Here is a 20,000-nt window from a genome sequence, read left to right as displayed (position 1 = left end):
CCTGTTCCCAGTACTCACACTTGCAGTGTGTGTCGCAGAGCGCCTGTTTCCTCATGTCACAGAGTCGTACTGACCCTCTACTGCTGCTGTAAGCCAAGGTGTTGCACTGCTGAGGATGGAACTCTGCTGCTGTAATCACCTCCGTCAGATCCTCCATGTTACACGGCTTAATGTCCACGATGTCTGGGGAGGGGCATGCTCAGGGACAAATAACAGTTTTGGAGAAAAACAGGATGTCAGATTCAGTTAAATGTTTTGGATTGTTTATAGAGAAAGAGGAACAGAATACAGGCTTTAGCACTTGTTCCTAGAGGTCAAAGGTCATTTGAAGCAGCAGTCGGTAACCTATAAATGTTGTAGACAGATAAACTATGACAGAGGGTATGTTAGTATGGGGTTAAAGGGTAAAGGTGAAAGGATACTGAAGCTCTGGTCGGTGATCTCCAGGTTCCACAAGTTGACCCTGAGGTCGTCGGTGGAGATGTAGGTCTGGAGGTCAGAGTTCACAGAGATGGAGTTGATGTGGTAGGTGTGGGCGTTACTGAACACACGCCGCGCTGTCGCCTCCACCATCAGATCTGTGTTCTGGAGAACAGGAACCTGGCAGGGAGGGAGGGAGGTTTAACACAGTACATATTTTCACATCACATGACTGACTCTTAAATATCATAAAACGTAATTGTCTCACAGAATCTAAGACGGAGAGAACATTCACAGATTGACACCTCTTTCTATTTCCGTACACCGTGAACGCCTGGTTCTATACAGCCATTAAGTCTCTGCTACACACAACCACATCTTTTCAAATGACTTCATGTACTGTATGTCTCCACTTGAATGTAGTGGTAGACTGCACAGCAGCAGGCCTAGTGAGCTGGTGTTAGGACTGAGAGGCCAGGGATGGCCTGAGTGTACCACTGAGCCCTGTAGAGGAACTAGCTGTAATCCATTATGGTATATGACATACAGTACAGGAGGACATAGGAGAAGCAGAGGAGATAGGAGAGAGAGACAGAGACAGAGGAGAGAGAAAGAGAGAGAGAGAGACAGAGACAGAGGAGAGAGAAAGAGAGAGAGAGAGAGACAGAGAGAGAGGAGAGAGAAAGAGAGAGACAGAGACAGAGGAGAGAGAAAGAGAGAGACAGAGGAGAGAGTATAGAGAAAGAGAGAGAGAGAGACAGAGGAGAGAGGAGAGAGACAGAGGAGAGAGGAGAGAGAAAGAGAGAGAGAGACAGAGACAGAGGAGAGATGAGAGAGAAAGAGAGAGAGAGACAGAGACAGAGGAGAGAGAAAGAGCGAGACAGAGGAGAGAGGAGAGAGAAAGAGAGAGAGAGAGAGAGAGAGAGAGAGAGAGAGAGAGAGAGAGAGAGAGAGAGAGAGAGAGAGACAGAGGAGAGAGGCCACTAATAGATACACTGAACCGGGACTCTCTGTGTGAGAATTAAAGACCATGGTTGCCTGGGTGATGGGGTTGCAAAGAAGGGAGAGCGAAAGAGAGAGATGATCCCATTCATCGCATTCATCTCAGTGCACATTTCGATCGCTCTCTCACTCTCTCCCTGTCTCCCTCTTTCCCTGTCTCCCTCTCTCCCTGTCTTTCTCCCTCTCTCTCTGTGGGTGTGTTTGTGTGTTTGATGGTGACAGGGACTCATCTGTCAGTGCTGATGGCACATATGAGAGCAGTCTGAGTGATTCTATATACCAGTGTTGAAAAACTGATTCTTCTCTCAGTGATAAAGACCGAATGCACCATGAGAAATAGACCTGGCAATGTGCAGTCATTTGGAATAGCCAAAATGCAATGAGTTTACAGGGGAGAGCAGTACTGTATATTGCCAGAAGACTGGAATATAACCATGTGCTTTATACAGTATATTCCTCATTCATAAAGTATTCATGTCAGTGATATCAAACAACATTTCCTATTTGGACCCCTGGGAAAAATGAGATATTTACATCTTATTATTCTGCTCTTGTGTGTGTGTGTGTGTGTGTGTGTGTGTGTGTGTGTGTGTGTGTGTGTGTGTGTGTGTGTGTGTGTGTGTGTGTGTGTGTGTGTGTGTGTGTGTGTGTGTGTGTGTGTGTGTGTGTGTGTGTGTTCTCCAACTAGCTCTCACAGTCTCATGGCAGAATTAGACGTTCATCGATGTTTCTCAAACATCAAATTTCAAAGTTGTTCCAAATGTCAAATTTCAAAGTGTTTAAGGTTAAGGTTAGGCATTAACACAGACTTCTTATGGTTAGGCATTAACTCTCATGGGTTAAGGTTTGGGATAGGCTTACAACTCAAATGTAAACAACTTTCTATTGCTGCGTTGAACTTAAGCCCATCCTCCATCTCCGTCCACAAACCCCAAGCAAAACCCAAACCTACTTAAAGGTAACAGCGCTCACTGTTGCCCCTAGTGGCCGGTCTCCACGTCATCTCCCGACGTCCTCAGACATGGATGGACGTCAAATACTGACTTGTATCACGGGTGACCTGGCAGGTGTTCTCACCCGTAGTGAGGTGATTGTAGATGGGTCTCTGATTCGTCCGTCTTCATCCTTCAGGTTGTATCCATCTGGTCGTCTGTCTCTCTCACTGATCTTCCAGAGCTTCACTGTCTTGTCTATACACACACACACACACACACACACACACACACACACACACACACACACACACACACACACACACACACACACACACACACACACACACACACACACACACACACACACACACACACACACACACACACGTGCACACCGAACACATAGGGAGAGACAGAAACAGAGAGAAAATGAGAGAGTGAAAGAGAGAGAGAATGAAGAGAGAGGAGAGAGAAAGAGAGAGAGAATGAAGAGAGAGAGAGAGAGAATAGAGAAAGAGAAAGAGAGAAAGAATAGAGGAGTGAGAGCGAGAGACAAAGAGAGAGAGAGAGAGAGAGAGAGTATTAAGCTCCATGCTACAGTGAGTGTGGGAGGTGTGAACTGCGTCTGGTTCAATCTGTCAGTGATGGACTGATGCCAGCCTGGATGGTGCTGCCGATGACAGTGGTCATATAGATGACATAGTGATGTTATAACTGCTGTCGTCAGGAGGATCAGATACAAATCTGCAGGTTAATCATTAAAACCATGTGACTATCGTCACCATTCATCATAACCTCATGTTTTTTCCAGCCAGACTCTACATACTGTATATTGTACATACACTGAGTACAAAACATTAGGAAAACCTGCCTTGTCCATGACATAGACTGACCAGGTGAATCCAGGTGAAAGCTATGATCCCTTACGGATGTCACTTGTTAAATCCACTTCAGTCAGTGTAGATGAAGGGGAGGAGCCAGGTTAAAGAAGGATGTTTTAACCTTGAGACAATTGAGACATGGATTGTGTGTGTGTGCAATTCAGATGGTGAATGGGCAAGACACAATATTGAAGTGCCTTTGAACGGGGTAGTATGTGCCAGGAGCACCGGTGTGAGTGTGTCAAGAACAGCAACCCTTCAGGGTTTTTCACTCTACAGTTTCTTGTGTGTATCAACAATGGTCCATCACACAAAGGACATCCAGACATCCTGACACAACTGTGGTAGCATTGGAGTCAACATGGGCGAGCATCCCTGTGGAACGCTTTCATCACCTTGTAGAGTCCATGCCCCGACGAATTGAGTCTGTTCTGAGGGTTAAAAGGGGGGGAGTGGGGGGAGGGTGCAACTCAATATCAGCAAGGTTTCTTAATGTTTTGTACACTCAGTGCCTCTAGCCTTTCAATATCCAAAGGCAATTTCTATACTATTAGATATGTATGTGTTCTGCTTGACTGAGCCCAAGCCACCAGCAGAAGCCTTGCTGATTGAGAGCTTCACGCATGGATGCAACAGCTGAACACACACACTCATGCACGGACGCACATGTATGAACACACACACACACAGCAGGGCCACACGACCAGATGGAGCTCCTCTGGCTATGGTTCCACTGCTTCTAACTCCTATACACACACACACACACACACACACACACACACACACACACACACACACACACACACACACACACACACACACACACACACACACACACACACACACACACACACACACACACACACACACTCACCGTTGGTGGAGAGGAGGAAGTAGGCAGCGTTCTGCTGCGGCAGCCATCTGATCTTGTTGATCTTCTCCTCTATCTCCAGACTCTTCAGGTAGTCAAACTCTGGATCATGACTCTGGAACGTACTGTACACATTATACTCCCCTCGCCTTTGGGGCTCGCTTTTAGTCTAGGGGGGGGGGGGGGGGTGAGTTGGAAGAGAGAGAGAGAGAGAGAGAGAGAGAGAGAAACATTCAGGGTGGTTGGAAGGTATGGTAAACAATATACTCCCCCTGCCACTGGAGCTGACTCTTAGTTTGGAAGGAGAGAGAAGGGCAGAAGAGAGACACAGGTTAGGCTGTAACTTTACAGTACTTTAGACATGTTATACTCTCTGGGGAGAGGTAGAAGGGAGAGAGAGGTGGGAGACAGAGATGAGGGGAGAGATAGAGCTACAGAGGTAGAGAGAGGGAGGACAGAAAGAGAGAGAGAGAGAGAGAGAGAGAGAGAGAGAGAGAGAGAGAGAGAGAGAGAGAGAGAGAGAGAGACAGACAGACAGACAGAAAGTGAGAAAGAGAGAGAGACAGAGACAGAGAGAGAGACAGAGACAGAGACAGAGAGAGAGACAGAGACAGAGACAGAGACAGAGACAGAGAGAGACAGAGAGAGAGACAGAGAGAGACAGAGAGAGAGACAGAGACAGAGACAGAGACAGAGACAGAGACAGAGAGACAGAGAGACAGAGAGACAGAGAGAGACAGAGACAGAGACAGAGAGACAGAGAGACAGAGAGAAACAGAGACAGAGACAGAGTTTCATACCTCCTGTTCTCTCTGGAAGACCACCACTCTTCCTCCTTTGTCCCCTGTGGCCAGCAGCTCCCCCGAAGGGTTAAACTCCACCGTGGAGATGATGTCAGCTAAAACCAAACAGAGACACAGGGATAATGTACCACAGGGATAATGTACCACAGGGACAAAGCAATACATGGATAATGTACCACAGGTATAATGTACCACAGGGATAATGTACCACAGGGACAAAGCAATACATGGATAATGTACCACATGGATAATGTACCACAGGGATAATGTAACACGGGGATAATGTAACACAGGGATACTGAAACATGGATAATGAAAAACAGGGATAATGTACCACAGGGACAAAGCAACACGTGGATAATGTACCACAGGGATAATGCAACCCATGGATAATATACCACATGGATAGTGTACCACAGGGATAATGAACCACAGGGATAATGTAACACGGGGATAATGTAACACATGGATACTGAAACATGGATAATGAAAAACAGGGATAATGTACCACAGGGACAAAGCAACACGTGGATAATGTACCACAGGGATAATGCAACCCATGGATAATATACCACATGGATAGTGTACCACATGGATAATGCAACACATGGATAATGGCCCACATGGATAATGCAACATAGCGATAATGTAACACATGGATAATGTACCACAGGGGTAATGTAGCACAGGGCTAATGCCCAACAGGGACAATGTATCACAAGGATAATGCAACACATGAATAATTGACCAGAGGGATAATGTACCACATGATAATATATCATAGGGATAATGCACCACGTGGATAATGTAAAAGGCAAATTGATCATTAGAAAACCCTTTTGCAATTACGTTAGCACAGCTGAAAACTGTTGTCCTGGTTAAAGAAGCAATACAACTGTCCTTCATTAGACTAGTTGAGTATCTGGAGCATCAGCATTTGTGGGTTTGATTACAAAGACCTTTCTTCTGAAACTTGTCAGTCTATTTTTGTTCTGAGAAATGAAGGACGCGAGAAATTGCCAAGAAACTGAAGATCTCGTACAACGCTGTGTACTACTCCCTTCACAGAACAGCGTAAGCTGGCTCTAATCAGAATAGAAACAGGAGTGGGAGGCCCCGGTGCACAACTGAGCAAGAAGACAAGTACATGAGAGTGTCTAGTTTGAGAAACAGATGCCTCACAAGTCCTCAACTGGCAGCTTCATTAAATAGTACCTGCAAAACACCAGTCTCAACGTCAACAGTGAAGAGGCGACTCCGGGGTGCTGGCCTTCTAGGCAAAGAAAAAGCCATACCTCAGACTGGCCAATAAAAAGAAAAGATTAAGTTGGGCAAAAGAACACAGACACTGGACAGAGGAACTCTGCCTAGATGGCCAGCATCCTGGAGTCGCCTCTTCACTGTTGACGTTGAGACTGGTGTTTTGCGGGTACTATTTAATGAAGCTACCAGTTGAGAACTTGTAAGGCGTCTGTTTCTCAAACTAGACACTTTAATGTACTTGTCCTCTTGCTCAGTTGCGCACCGGGGCCTCCCACTCCTCTTTCTATTCTGGATAGAGCCAGTTTGCGCTGTTCTGTGAAGGGAGTAGTACACAGCGTTGTACGAGATCTTCAGTTTCTTGGCAATTTCTCACATAGAATAGCCTTCATTTCTCAGAACAAGAATAGACTGACGAGTTTCAGAAGAAAAGTCTTTGTTTCTGGCCATGTTGAGCCTGTAATCGAACACACAAATCCTGATGCTCCAGATACTCAACTAGTCTAATGAAGGCCAGTTTTATTGCTTATTTAATCAGAACAACAGTTTTCAGCTGTGCGTTTTCTAATGATCAATTAGCCTTTTAAAATTATAAACTTGGATTAGCTAACACAATGTGCCATTGGAACACAGGAGTGATGGTTGCTGATAATGGGTCTCTGTACACCTATGTAGATATTCCATAAAAAAATCACCCGTTTCCAGCTACAATAGTCATTTACAACATTAACAATGTCTACACTGTATTTCTGATCAATTTGAAATTATTTTAATGGACAAACTTGTTTTTCTTTCAAAAACAAGGACATTTCTAAGTGACCGGTAGTGCAGTAGTGTATATTTTCACACAGAGATTACAGTAAACAGCACAGAGACACAGAGACACAGAGACACAGAGACACAACCAGTGAGAACATTTGATACATCTTAAGATATTTTTTCTTGTTGTGAAAACAAATGTTCACCCATTTTCTATTTTCCATAACTTAAATGAAAGCTGAAAGCTTCAGCTTGCCTTATAGCTTATAGCTCAACTTCTTTTATGGGCAGAATATCTAGGAAACAAAGGGTTGCCCTGGTGACCCAGATAAAAGGAGGAATATGGGTAAAAGATGTGGGTTAAACAAGTGCCTGAAACCGGTATGAAACTGATTGTGTTATTTCATCTAATTCATCCCAATCATCAGACTAAAATAGTCTGGCAATCAGCCAGGTAATTAACTTAACGATCCTCACACAATCAGTAACTCATCAGTTCAGTAGCAGATTTAAAGCACTCTATGATCACACTATCAATGCGATTAGTTTCCTCTGTGAATTAAGCAGCTCCTTTTCCCCCACAGGAGCCATAGTGGTGAAGTATTCCCTAAAGGACCTAGACGTTCTCAAGTTATTATTACATCCAACCAGACATCTTCCATCCACAGACACATTTTAAGGACACTGCTTTACGACAGATTTCAACTGATGCACACAGCCAATTTTATAGACACCAGTCCAGTGCATTTGTCTCCTCAGCCACTGAAAATAGCTCAAACCAATACATCTCTCACATCAAGCATCCAAAACAAGCTTTTGGGGTTTCTAGACTGTAACACAGACAGACAACTACCTGAGACACCTCCTACTCTCCTCCTGAAACACATGCTGGCTTCAGAAGAGACAACAGCTCTGCATCTAAACAACCTAGAGATGGATACGTCTCTCAACATCCAACTGGTTTGTTCCCAACAGCTCTAACGAAACAAATACAAAAACCCAGACAAAGAGGGAAGAGAGAGCTGTAGTTAGCTGTACATGTACGCACACACACACCAGAGGAGGCTGGTAGGAGGAGCTATAGGAGGGCGGGCTCATGTTAATAGCTGGATAGAAAGAAATGGACACTGGGACCGAGGCTTCCTACCATCCAGGACCACTATACTGTTTATTGTCTATCCTGTAGCCTAGTCATTTTATCCCTACCTATACAGTATCTACCTCAATTACCTCATACCCCCTGCACATAGACTCAGTACTGGTACTCCCTGTATATAGCCAAGTTATCAATGACTCAGTACTAGTACTCCCTGTATATAGCCAAGTTATCATCGACTCAGTACTGGTACTCCCTGTATATAGCCAAGTTATCATTGACTCAGTACTGGTACTCCCTGTATATAGCCAAGTTATCATTGACTCAGTACTGGTACTCCCTGTATATAGCCAAGTTATCATCGACTCAGTACTGGTACTCCCTGTATATAGCCAAGTTATCATTGACTCAGTACTGGTACTCCCTGTATATAGCCAAGTTATCATCGACTCAGTACTGGTACTCCCTGTATATAGCCAAGTTATCATTGCCTCAGTACTGGTACTCCCTGTATATAGCCAAGTTATCATTGACTCAGTACTGGTACTCCCTGTATATAGCCAAGTTATCATTGACTCAGTACTGGTACTCCCTGTATATAGCCAAGTTATCAATGACTCAGTACTAGTACTCCCTGTATATAGCCAAGTTATCATCGACTCAGTACTGGTACTTCCTGTATATAGCCAAGTTATCATTGACTCAGTACTGGTACTCCCTGTATATAGCCAAGTTATCATCGACTCAGTACTGGTACTCCCTGTATATAGCCAAGTTATCATTGACTCAGTACTGGTACTCCCTGTATATAGCCAAGTTATCATTGACTCAGTACTGGTACTCCCTGTATATAGCCAAGTTATCATTGACTCAGTACTGGTACTCCCTGTATATAGCCAAGTTATCATTGACTCAGTACTGGTACTCCCTGTATATAGCCAAGTTATCATCGACTCAGTACTGGTACTCCCTGTATATAGCCAAGTTATCATTGCCTCAGTACTGGTACTCCCTGTATATAGCCAAGTTATCATTGACTCAGTACTGGTACTCCCTGTATATAGCCAAGTTATCATTGACTCAGTACTGGTACTCCCTGTATATAGCCAAGTTATCGTTACTCATTGTGTATTTATTCCTTGTGTTATAATTTTTCTATTATTTTCTCCCTCTCTCCCCTTCACCATCTCTCCCCCTCTCCATCTCTCCCCTTTCCCATTCACCATCTCTCCCCCTCTCCCCTTCACCATCTCTCCCCCTCTCCATCTCTCCCCTTTCCCATTCACCATCTCTCCCCCTCTCCCATTCACCATCTCTCCCCCTCTCCATCTCTCCTCTCTCCCCTTCACCATCTCTCCCCCTCTCCATCTCTCCTCTCTCCCCTTCACCATCTCTCCCCCTCTCCATCTCTCCCCTTTCCCGTTCACCATCTCTCCCCCTCTCCCATTCACCATCTCTCCCCCTCTCCATCTCTCCTTTCTCCCCTTCACCATCTCTCCCCCTCTCCATCTCTCCCCTTTCCCGTTCACCATCTCTCCCCCTCTCCCATTCACCATCTCTCCCCCTCTCCATCTCTCCTCTCTCCCATTCACCATCTCTCCCCCTCTCCCATTCACCATCTCTCCTCTCTCCCCTTCACCATCTCTCCCCTCTTTCATAATCTCTCATTTGCCATCTCTCTCTCCCTTCCCTCCCTCCCTCTCTCATCATTAACATATTAAGCCAGTGAGGGGTAACAGTTATTGATGGAGTCTTTTAACGAGTTTACACTCCGACACGTCCTCCTTCAATCATCTCAGTGAATGAACAGAACCACTGAAGCAGAGACCATGTAGACACCAGACAGAATCTTGATGGAGCTCTTCTCAAAATGACCTGTCTCAATACAAATAACCTAAAACCGGAGCCTTCCAATCAGAGAATCACATGATATCATGGTGTACTGTCATTCCTTTGTGTTTCCTCTTGGTCTCTTTATAAAAGATGAGTCCAACATATGTGACTACGTCCGCAGGTTTATTGCAGACATTTTGGTCATTTCAGTAAAAAGTAGGACACTACTTTTACCCATGGCCCATAAGGCCAGACGTAGTGCACTATATAAGGAATTGGGTGCCGTTTGGGACTCAGACAATAAGTGAATAAGGTCTATAAATCCTGTAGGTCAGTCAGGTGTGACACAGCCAGGGTCAGAGGTCAGTGAGAGACATCAGACAGATGCACTCTGACGGCAAACATCAATCGCTGGCAATAACACAGAGACAGCAGTGGCCCGTCAGAAACAGAGGCACGCTAACCTAGCCCCTCAGACACAGAGACAGGACCACCAGTCAGGAAGGGCAGGGATATAATCCTGAGAACACACTAAAGTCTGGGGTCATCAGAGGAGAACGTTGGTAGTGGGGCGACCTAGTAAAATAATCTATATGTGACTAAACAAACAGAGACTAGGTGAAATTGACACGAACTCCAGCTAAAATAGTCTGCTAAAACAGCCTCATACACCAGCTAAAACATTTGTCGTGTGTCACATCCTGATCTGTTTCACCTGTCTTTGTGCTTGTCTCCACCCCCCTCCACTAATACACCAGGCTCACCGGTAGGAGCGAGTACTCTGGTGGGCCAAACAGATAACTTTTCCCCTTACTCACACCCCTTTTCATAACATTTTGCTGTGGGGGAACCAGTCAAAATCTCTCCGGGTACTCATCAACTCTGGGGCCGATGAGAGCTTTATGGATGCTACCCTGGCGTCCGAGCTGGGCATCTCCACTCAGCCACTCTCCATTCTCATGGAGGTTGGACGGGCGCTCTACAGGCCGGGTCACCCACAATACCACCGCAACCTACGTGTGTCAGGGAACCACAGCAAGACGATCCAATTCCTGCTCACTATGTCTCCTCAGGTTCCCGTGGCATTGGGATGCTCTTGGCTCCATTGACACAATCCCCTTATTGACTGGTCTGCTGGTGCCATCATGGGCTGGAGCCCATTCTGCCACGCTCATTGCCTGAAGTCAGTGCAGCCTGCCCAGGGATGTCTTCCTGGGGGCTCATAAGTTTCCCAGGACCTCCGGGAGGTGTTGAGTAAGGCCCAGGCCACTTCGCTTCTGCCGCAGCGACCCTATGACTGCGGGATTGACCTTCTCCTAGGCACCACGTCGCCCCGGGGACGACTGTACTCTCTGTCGGGTCCGGAGACCAAGGCTATGGAGACCTACATTGAGAACTCCCTTGCTGCAGGGTTCATCCGTCCTACTGCCTCCCCCACCTGTGCAGGGTTCTTCCTGGTGGAAAAGAAGGCCAAAACCCTGCACCCGTGCATCGACTATGACATCAGAGAAGTGCAAATTCCATCGCTCCACCATCCCCTTCCTGGGTTACATCATCACTGCAGGGACTGTACAGATGGATCCCGGGAAGGTGAGAGTGGTGGTGGATTGGCCCCAGCCTACATCCAGGGTGCAGGTGCAACGTTCCCGGGATTCACCGTTCCCTGGCTTCCCCCGTCTGCACTCACCTCTCCCAAGGTTCCGTTCACATGGTCCCCAGCTGCTGAACGGGCGTTCCGGGATCTCAAACACCGTTTCACCACAGCTCCCATCTTCTTTCATACTGACCCGTCCCGCCAGTTTGTGGTGGAGGCCGATGCTTTGGATGTCGGAGTGGTGGCTGTCCTGTCCCAGTGTTCTGCCCTGGACCTCAAGTTACATCCCTGTGTCTTCTTCTCCCATTGCCTCAACGCCACAGAGAGGAACTACAATGTGGTAAATCGTGAGCTTCTCACAGTGAAAATGTCATTGGAGGAGTGGAGGCACTGGCTGGAGGGGGAGGAATATCCATTAATTGCGTGGACCGACCACAAGAACCTGGAATATCTCCGCACCACCAAGCGTCTCAATTCAAGGCAAGCTAGCCCAAGTTGGCCCTGCTTTTCTCCTGGTTCAATTTCTCCCTCTCATACTGAACGGAATCCAAGACTGTCACGCCGCTATAGCCCCACGGCTACAACCCCAGAACCCGAGACCATCCTTTCCGCCTGGCGACGGCACTCAGCTGGGGAATAGGGAAGCATGTTCGTGAGGCGCAGCGTTCCCAGCCGGGGGCGAAGGATGGTCTCGGGTTCCGGGGTTGTAGCCGTGGGGCTATAGCGGCGTGACAGCGCATCCAGACCGGATGTTTGATCGTGACGCAGTTCGCTCCTCGGTCCTGGAGTGGGCCCACTCCTCTAGGCTTACCTGCCACCTGGGCTCCCGTCGGACCCTGGCCTTTGTGCGACAACGCTTTTGGTGGCCTACCATGGTTCTTGATGTCTCCGCGTTCGTCGCCGCATGCACGATTTGTGCAAGGAACAAGACTCTTCGGCAAGCTCTGGCTGGTCTCCATCAACATCTGCCTGTCCCTCACCGTCCCTGGTCTCACTCCCCCCGTCTGATGGCAACACCACCATTCTGACAGTAGTGGGCCGGTTTTCCAAACCTGCCCACTTCATTCCTCTCCCCAAACTACCCTCGGCCAAGGAGATGGCCCAGCTCATGGTGCAGCACGTCTTCCGGATACATGGACTCCCACTGGACATGGTCTCCGACCGGGGTCCTCAGTTCTCGTCCCAGTTCTGGAAGGCATTCTGCACACTCATTGGGTCATCGGCCAGCCTGTCCTCCGGGTTCCACCCCCAGTCTCATGGCTAGTCAGAGTGAGCCAACCGAGACCTGGAGACGACTCTACACTGCCTGGTCTCTGCCAACCCCACCACCTGGAGCCAGCAACTAGTGTGGGTCGAATACGCCCGCAACACCCTTCCTTGCTCTGCCAATGGGCTCTCGCCCTTTGAGTGTTCCCTAGGTTATCAACCCCCGCTCTTCCCTGAGCAAGAGGAAGAGGTCGGCATACCTTCGGCCCAGATGTTCGTCTTCTGTTGCCCCGTACCCTCTGTATACATCCCACTTTCATGTGTCTAGAATCAAACCCATGTCTCAAAGCCCTTTCTCTACTGTTGACCTGTTGTATTGCCTGCCCCCTGTTCTAGTAATAAACTTGTGTTACTTCAACACTGTCTGCATCTGGGTCTTCCCTGAAACGTGATAGTTGTGTAAGAAGCCAACATGGCGTGACTGTGGAGAGCCAGTTACGTAAGTGTGCTGTTATATTAGGTAGAGAGAGGGTAACTGGCAGCGGAGTGCCGTGCCAATGCCTTCTGTTAGACACATGGGAACACTGCACTACACTGCGCTGCCTGCGTCAATGGAGAATGCTAAAGTATTCTCTCTCTCTCTCAAACACAAACAATGTTATATTTGGGTCCAACAAGACCATTACCTTGGCCTGCTCTCTGGAAGGCTAGATGGCTTATGCTTGTACGCTACGTGAGGTTCACACACATACACTTTAACATTCTATCTAGACAGCATTATATCATCATGGATCTTAGTAATGGAGAGAAACAGATCATTAACCTGATTTCTATCAAATCTGTCCAGTGGGAGATATACAAGATTGTGTGTGTGTGTGTGTGTGTGTGTGTGTGTGTGTGTGTGTGTGTGTGTGTGTGTGTGTGTGTGTGTGTGTGTGTGTGTGTGTGTGTGTGTGTGTGTGTGTGTGTGTGTGTGTGTGTGTGTGTGTGTGTGTGTAATCAGACTCGAGGGACAGATGTTATTTCTCCCCTTTGACACTTTATTACCTGATAGATACCTAACAGAGAGAGAGCGAGAGTGAAAGAAAGACAGAGAGAGTGAGAGAGAGACAGAGAGGAGGGAGGGAGAGGGAGAGAGGGAGGAGAGGTGAGAGAGAGAGAAAGAGAGAGAGAGTGAGGAGAGAGAGAGTAAGAGAGAGAGAGAGAGAGTGAGGCGAGAGGGAGAGAGAGAGAGAGAGAGAGGAGAGTGTAATGTTTACCGTTCATTTTTTTGTTTATTTCATTTTAGTTTATTATCTACTTCACTTGCTTTGGTAATGTTAGCATATGTTTCCCATGCCAATAAAGCCCTTGCATTGAATTCAATTGAATTGAATTGAGAGACAGAGAGGAGAGAGGGAGAGAGAGAGAAAAAGAGAGAGCACAAACTACTAACAGAGAGGAGCTATACTGATGGAGTTACTGTTAGAAACATCCCAGCACTAAACCATTGTCTTTGTCTCTGCTGTTTTCATGTCTCACAGCTATTCATCTGGGCTGTCTTCTCAAAGGTTATACAGTCTAAGCTGAGAAGTGGGTCTCAGTGAGTTAAGCGACCTTATAGAAAAACATTCTGTGACATTTGTTCCTGGACAAACCACAGGAAAACAGAAATGTTTTATCAGAGCCAACAAACACATCCAATTGAGAAACACAAAAAGGTCAAATACGATTTAACCTCCAAGGCAGTACAGAGAACATATTAGATATGTACTCTCTCTTTCTCAAAGAAGCACTTTGTCATTCTCTTTAAGCTGTGGTTGCACAGTCAGCAAAAATAGAAATTCCATAGAGTTTATTTTAGAGACCATTGCCAGTGGATGAATGGCAATACTCTGTAATGTCCTACTGTACACGATGTGGGTGGAACTATCCGTGGTATTCTTTAATGAATCCCCATTCATATTTAATTTCACTGCAGACTCAATAAAACAGCTTATCAGGAAATGAAAAACCTAATCAGCAGCTGGGGAGAGAGGGCTGGGGCACACACACTATAAACACACACACACACTACACACACACACACACACACACACACACACACACACACACACACACACACACACACACACACACACACACAGCTTGCAACTAAACCCAACACACACTATACACACACACACACAGCTTGCAACTAAACCCAACACACACTATACACACTATACACACACACGCATGCATGCACTCACACACACACACACACACACACACACACACACACACACACACACACACACACACACACACACACACACACACACACACACACACACACACACACACACCACAGCTTGCAACTAAACCCAACACACACTATACACACACACAAACATGCATGCACTCACGCACACACACACACACACACACACACAGCTTGCCACTAAACCCAACACACACTATACACACACTACACACTACATGCAAACATGCATGTACTCACGCACATACATACACACACACAACAACCCTCTGTAATGCAATGTGTTCCCCACCCCTAACACCCATGCCCTCTCCTAAAATGTGAGGCATAACATTTTGAGAGTGCTTTTTCATGAATAATGGATGCAGCCCTTGGGCAGAGAGAGACTGAGGCAAGGGCTAAGTCTTTTTATGATGGGGTCCTAAAGTGTAGCCTGGGGGCATTTGCATCTCCTCCTCCTCTCTTCCACCTCCCCGTCATACCGACCCTCAGTGGGATTGTGTCTGGCCAGCTTCTCCAGTAGTGACACTGTATTAAAATTCAGCAGAGAGAGAGAGAGAGAGAGAGAGAGAGAGAGAGAGAGAGAGAGAGAGAGAGAGAGAGAGAGAGAGAGAGAGAGAGAGAGAGAGAGAAAGAGAGAAAGAGAGAGAGAGAGAGAGAGGGGGGGGCGATACATAGAGAGAGAGAGAGAGAGAGAGAGAGAGAGAGAGAGAGAGAGAGAGAGAGAGAGAGAGAGAGAGAGATGCCCAATGTATGACCATATTAGAGAGACATATTTCCCTCAGATTACACAGATCCACAAAGAATTTGAAAACAAATCCAATTTTGATAAACTCCCATATCTACTGGGAGAAATTCCACAGTGTGCCATCACAGCAGCAAGATTTGTGACCTGTTGCCACAAGAAAAGGGCAACCAGTGAAGAACAAACACCATTGTAAATACAACCCATATTTATGCTTATTTATTTTAACTTGTGTGCTTTAACCATTTGTACATTGTTACAACACTGTATATATATAATATAACATTTGTAATGTCTTTATTGTTTTGAAACTTCTGTATGTGTAATGTTTACTGTTAATTTGTATTGTTTATTTCACTTTTGTATAATATCTACCTCACTTGCTTTGGCAATGTTAACACATGTTTCCCATGCCAATAAAGCCCCTTGAATTGAATTGAATTGAATTGAGAGAGAATAAAATAGGCCGATACCCACTCATTTGACCTAGATCTTCTGCACTGATTATGTCAGACCTAGGCCCTGACAATAAATATCAGTAATACTAAAATAGTGGTGTTCCAAAAAAGGTAACTTCCACAAAAATGTAAACTATCTGAGAGACAAGGCAAGAAGGGCTTTCTATGCCATCAAAAGGAGCAGAAAATTCGACATACCAATTAGGATCTGGCTAAAAATACTTGAATCAGTTATAGAACCCAATTTCCCTTTATGGTTGTGAGGTCTGGGGTCCGCTCACCAACCAAGAATTGGGACAAACACCAAATTGAGACTCGGCATGCAGAATTCTCCCAAACTATCCTCAGTGTACAACGTAAAACACCAAATTATGCACGCGGAGCAGAATAAGGCCGATACCCGCTAATTATCAAAATTCAGAAAAGAGCCGTTAAATTCTACAACCACCTAAAAGGAAACGATTCCCAAACCTTCCATAACAAAGCCATCACCTACAGAGAGATGAACCTGGAGAGAGTCCCCTAAGCCAACTGGTCCTGGGGCTCTGTTCACAAACACAAACAGACCCCACAGAGACCCAGGAAAGCAACACAATTAGACCCAACCAAATCATGAGAAAACAAAAAGATAATTACTTGAGACATTGGAAAGAATTAACAAAAAAACAGAGCAAACTAGAATGCTGTTTGGCCTTAAACAGAGAGTACACAGTGGCAGAATATCTGACCACTGTGACTGACCCAAACTTAAGGAAAGCTTTGACTATGTACAGACTCAGTGAGCATAGCCTTGCTATTGAGAAAGGCCGCCGTAGGCAAACCTGGCTCTCAAGAGAAGACAGGCTATGTGCACACTGCCCACAAAATGAGGTGGAAACTGAGCTGCACTTCCTAACCTCCTGCTGAATGTATGACCATATTAGAGACACATATTTCCTTCAGATTACACAGATCCACAAAGAATTAAAAAACAAATACAATTTTGATAAACTCCCATATCTATTGTTTATTTCACTTTTGTTTATTATATATTTCACTTGCTTTGGCAATGTAAACATGTGTTTCCCATGCAAATAAATCCCCTTAAATTAAATTGAAATTGAGAGAGCGAGAGACAGAGAAAGAGATGACACATAGATTATGTCCTCCCAGTTTAGATTTTAAGGTCATTGTTCTGATGGCTAAATTTAAAGGGACAAAAATACATGTCAATCCTGTAGTTGAATCCTACAGCTCTCTGCATCCAGGTCTCAGGGAAATGGTCACATTGGTACCCCAGCTCCCTGCATCCAGGTCTCAGGGAAATGGTCACATTGGTACCCCAGCTCCCTGCATCCAGGTCTCAGGGAAATGGTCACATTGGTACCCCAGCTCCCTGCATCCAGGTCTCAGGGAAATGGTCACATTGGTACCCCAGCTCCCTGCATCCAGGTCTCAGGGAAATGGTCACATTGGTACCCCAGCTCCCTGCATCCAGGTCTCAGGGAAATGGTCACATTGGTACCCCAGCTCCCTGCATCCAGGTCTCAGGGAAATGGTCACATTGGTACCCCAGCTCTCTGCATCCTGGTCTCAGGGAAATGGTCACGTTGGTACCCCAGCTCCCTGTATCCTGGTCTCAGGGAAATGGTCACGTTGGTACCCCAGCTCTCTGCATCCTGGTCTCAGGGAAATGGTCACGTTGGTACCCCAGCTCCCTGCATCCAGGTCTCAGGGAAATGGTCACGTTGGTACCCCAGCTCTCTGCATCCTGGTCTCAGGGAAATGGTCACGTTGGTACCCCAGCTCCCTGCATCCAGGTCTCAGGGAAATGGTCACGTTGGTACCCCAGCTCCCTGCATCCAGGTCTCAGGGAAATGGTCACGTTGGTACCCCAGCTCTCTGCATCCAGGTCTCAGGGAAATGGTCACGTTGGTACCCCAGCTCTCTGCATCCAGGTCTCAGGGAAATGGTCACGTTGGTACCCCAGCTCCCTGCATCCAGGTCTCAGGGAAATGGTCACGTTGGTACCCCAGCTCCCTGCATCCAGGTCTCAGGGAAATGGTCACGTTGGTACCCCAGCTCCCTGCATCCTGGTCTCAGGGAAATGGTCACGTTGGTACCCCAGCTCTCTGCATCCAGGTCTCAGGGAAATGGTCACGTTGGTACCCCAGCTCTCTGCATCCAGGTCTCAGGGAAATGGTCACGTTGCTACCCAGCTCTCTGCATCCAGGTCTCAGGGAAATGGTCACGTTGCTACCCAGCTCTCTGCATCCAGGTCTCAGGGAAATGGTCACGTTGCTACCCCAGCTCTCTGCATCCTGGTCACAGGGAAATGGTCACATTGGTACCCCAGCTCTCTGCATCCAGGTCTCAGGGAAATGGTCACGTTGCTACCCCAGCTCTCTGCATCCTGGTCACAGGGAAATGGTCACGTTGCTACCCAGCTCTCTGCATCCAGGTCTCAGGGAAATGGTCACGTTGGTACCCCAGCTCTCTGTATCCTGGTCACAGGGAAATGGTCACGTTGCTACCCAAATGGCACCCTATATCAAGGCTATTCAACTGGTGGCCCGCGGGACAGATCCGGGCCATTTATTCATTTAGACTGGCCCTTTGATCAATTCTGAACATTAACAAAAGATCTGCAAAAAAGCTACGACTCTCAAGAACCCGTACCTGCCTTCTGTTTCCCTGTCTGATGAAAGCTACGACTCTCAGGAACCCGTACCTGCCTTCTGTTTCCCTGTCTGATGAAAGCTACGACTCTCAGGAACACGTACCTGCCTTCTGTTTCCCTGTCTGATGAAAGCTACGACTCTCAGGAACACGTACCTGCCTTCTGTTTCCCTGTCTGATGAAAGCTACGACTCTCAGGAACACGTACCTGCCTTCTGTTTCCCTGTCCGTTAGAAGGGAGTGACTAAGGGAAATGAATTCAAAGCATGCTTCCTTCAAACTGGAATTTGACATTATCTTTGTATTATTTATTATTATGCTTAGTTTTCAGATGATTTTAAAATGACCTTTAAGAAGCATTTAAAAGTTGTTTAAATCAAATTTTTAAAATGGTGAGGGAGAGTTGTGCATTTTCCTTTTCAATGATTATCGATTTTTTGGGTTGGCCTTCGACTCACGTTGGTTGAGCACCACCCACTTCTTTCCTAATTACTTTTAGTAAAATGTCAATTTAAGAAAAGTGCTTTATTGATGTGTGTGTGGGTGTTGCTTTTTATACAGTTCTTCTGACGAGGAATCGCATGTGGAGAATGTCCACCCCTCCCTGAAATTATTTGTTTTTAATACAACCGCTCCCAAGTGGCTCAGCAATCTAAGGCACTGCTTCGCAGGGTGAGAGACGTCACTTCAGACCCTGGTTCGATCCCGGGCTGTATCACAACCGGCCGTGATCGTGAGTCCCATAAGGCGGCGCACAATTGGCCCGGCGTCATCCAGGTTTGGCCGGGGTAGGCCGTCATTGCCGCCAACTGACTTGCCTAGTTAAATAAAGGTAAAAAAATACAAATCAATATAGTTGAATAGTCCATCCCTATATAGTGCACTACTTTTAACCAGGGCCCCATGGGAAATATAGGGAATAAGGTACCATTTGAGATGCAGTCATGTTTCTACTCCAACCTTGGGTTTGCAACAGAATCATTATAATGTCCTTCAAAATGTATTCTGCTGTGAATATGTTCTTCCATTCCTTGCATTTGAATTATTTCAAGTTTTTTGTGTGTCTGAGTGTGTGTGTGTGTGTGTGTGTGTGTGAGGGGGAGGTTGGGCATGTGTGTGTTGTGTGTGTGTGTGTGAGGGGGAGGTTGGGCATGTGTGTGTTGTGTGTGTGTGTGTGAGGGGGAGGTTGGGCATGTGTGTGTTGTGTGTGTGTGTGTGTGTGTGAGGGGGAGGTTGG

General features: G+C 46.5%; 1 protein-coding gene across 1 annotated transcript in view; it reads right to left on the bottom strand.

Annotated features, from left to right (window-relative positions):
* Nucleotides 1–20,000, bottom strand: part of LOC120034768 (serine/threonine-protein phosphatase 2A 55 kDa regulatory subunit B beta isoform-like) — a 29,327-nt gene that overhangs the window by 5,460 nt on the left and 3,867 nt on the right. The window contains exons 2-6 of the mRNA XM_038981370.1: nucleotides 4,910–5,007; nucleotides 4,113–4,278; nucleotides 2,500–2,612; nucleotides 423–600; nucleotides 19–183 (exon numbers count right to left, since the gene is read on the bottom strand). Of these exons, the coding sequence (XP_038837298.1) occupies nucleotides 19–183; nucleotides 423–600; nucleotides 2,500–2,612; nucleotides 4,113–4,278; nucleotides 4,910–5,007 (720 nt within the window). The remainder of the gene's footprint in view (nucleotides 1–18; nucleotides 184–422; nucleotides 601–2,499; nucleotides 2,613–4,112; nucleotides 4,279–4,909; nucleotides 5,008–20,000) is intronic.

The sequence above is a fragment of the Salvelinus namaycush genome, chromosome 42, assembly GCF_016432855.1.
Source record: "Salvelinus namaycush isolate Seneca chromosome 42, SaNama_1.0, whole genome shotgun sequence".
Lineage (NCBI taxonomy): Eukaryota > Metazoa > Chordata > Actinopteri > Salmoniformes > Salmonidae > Salvelinus > Salvelinus namaycush.
Note: the sequence above shows the minus strand (reverse complement) of the source record. Positions and strands in the feature narration are given on the sequence as shown.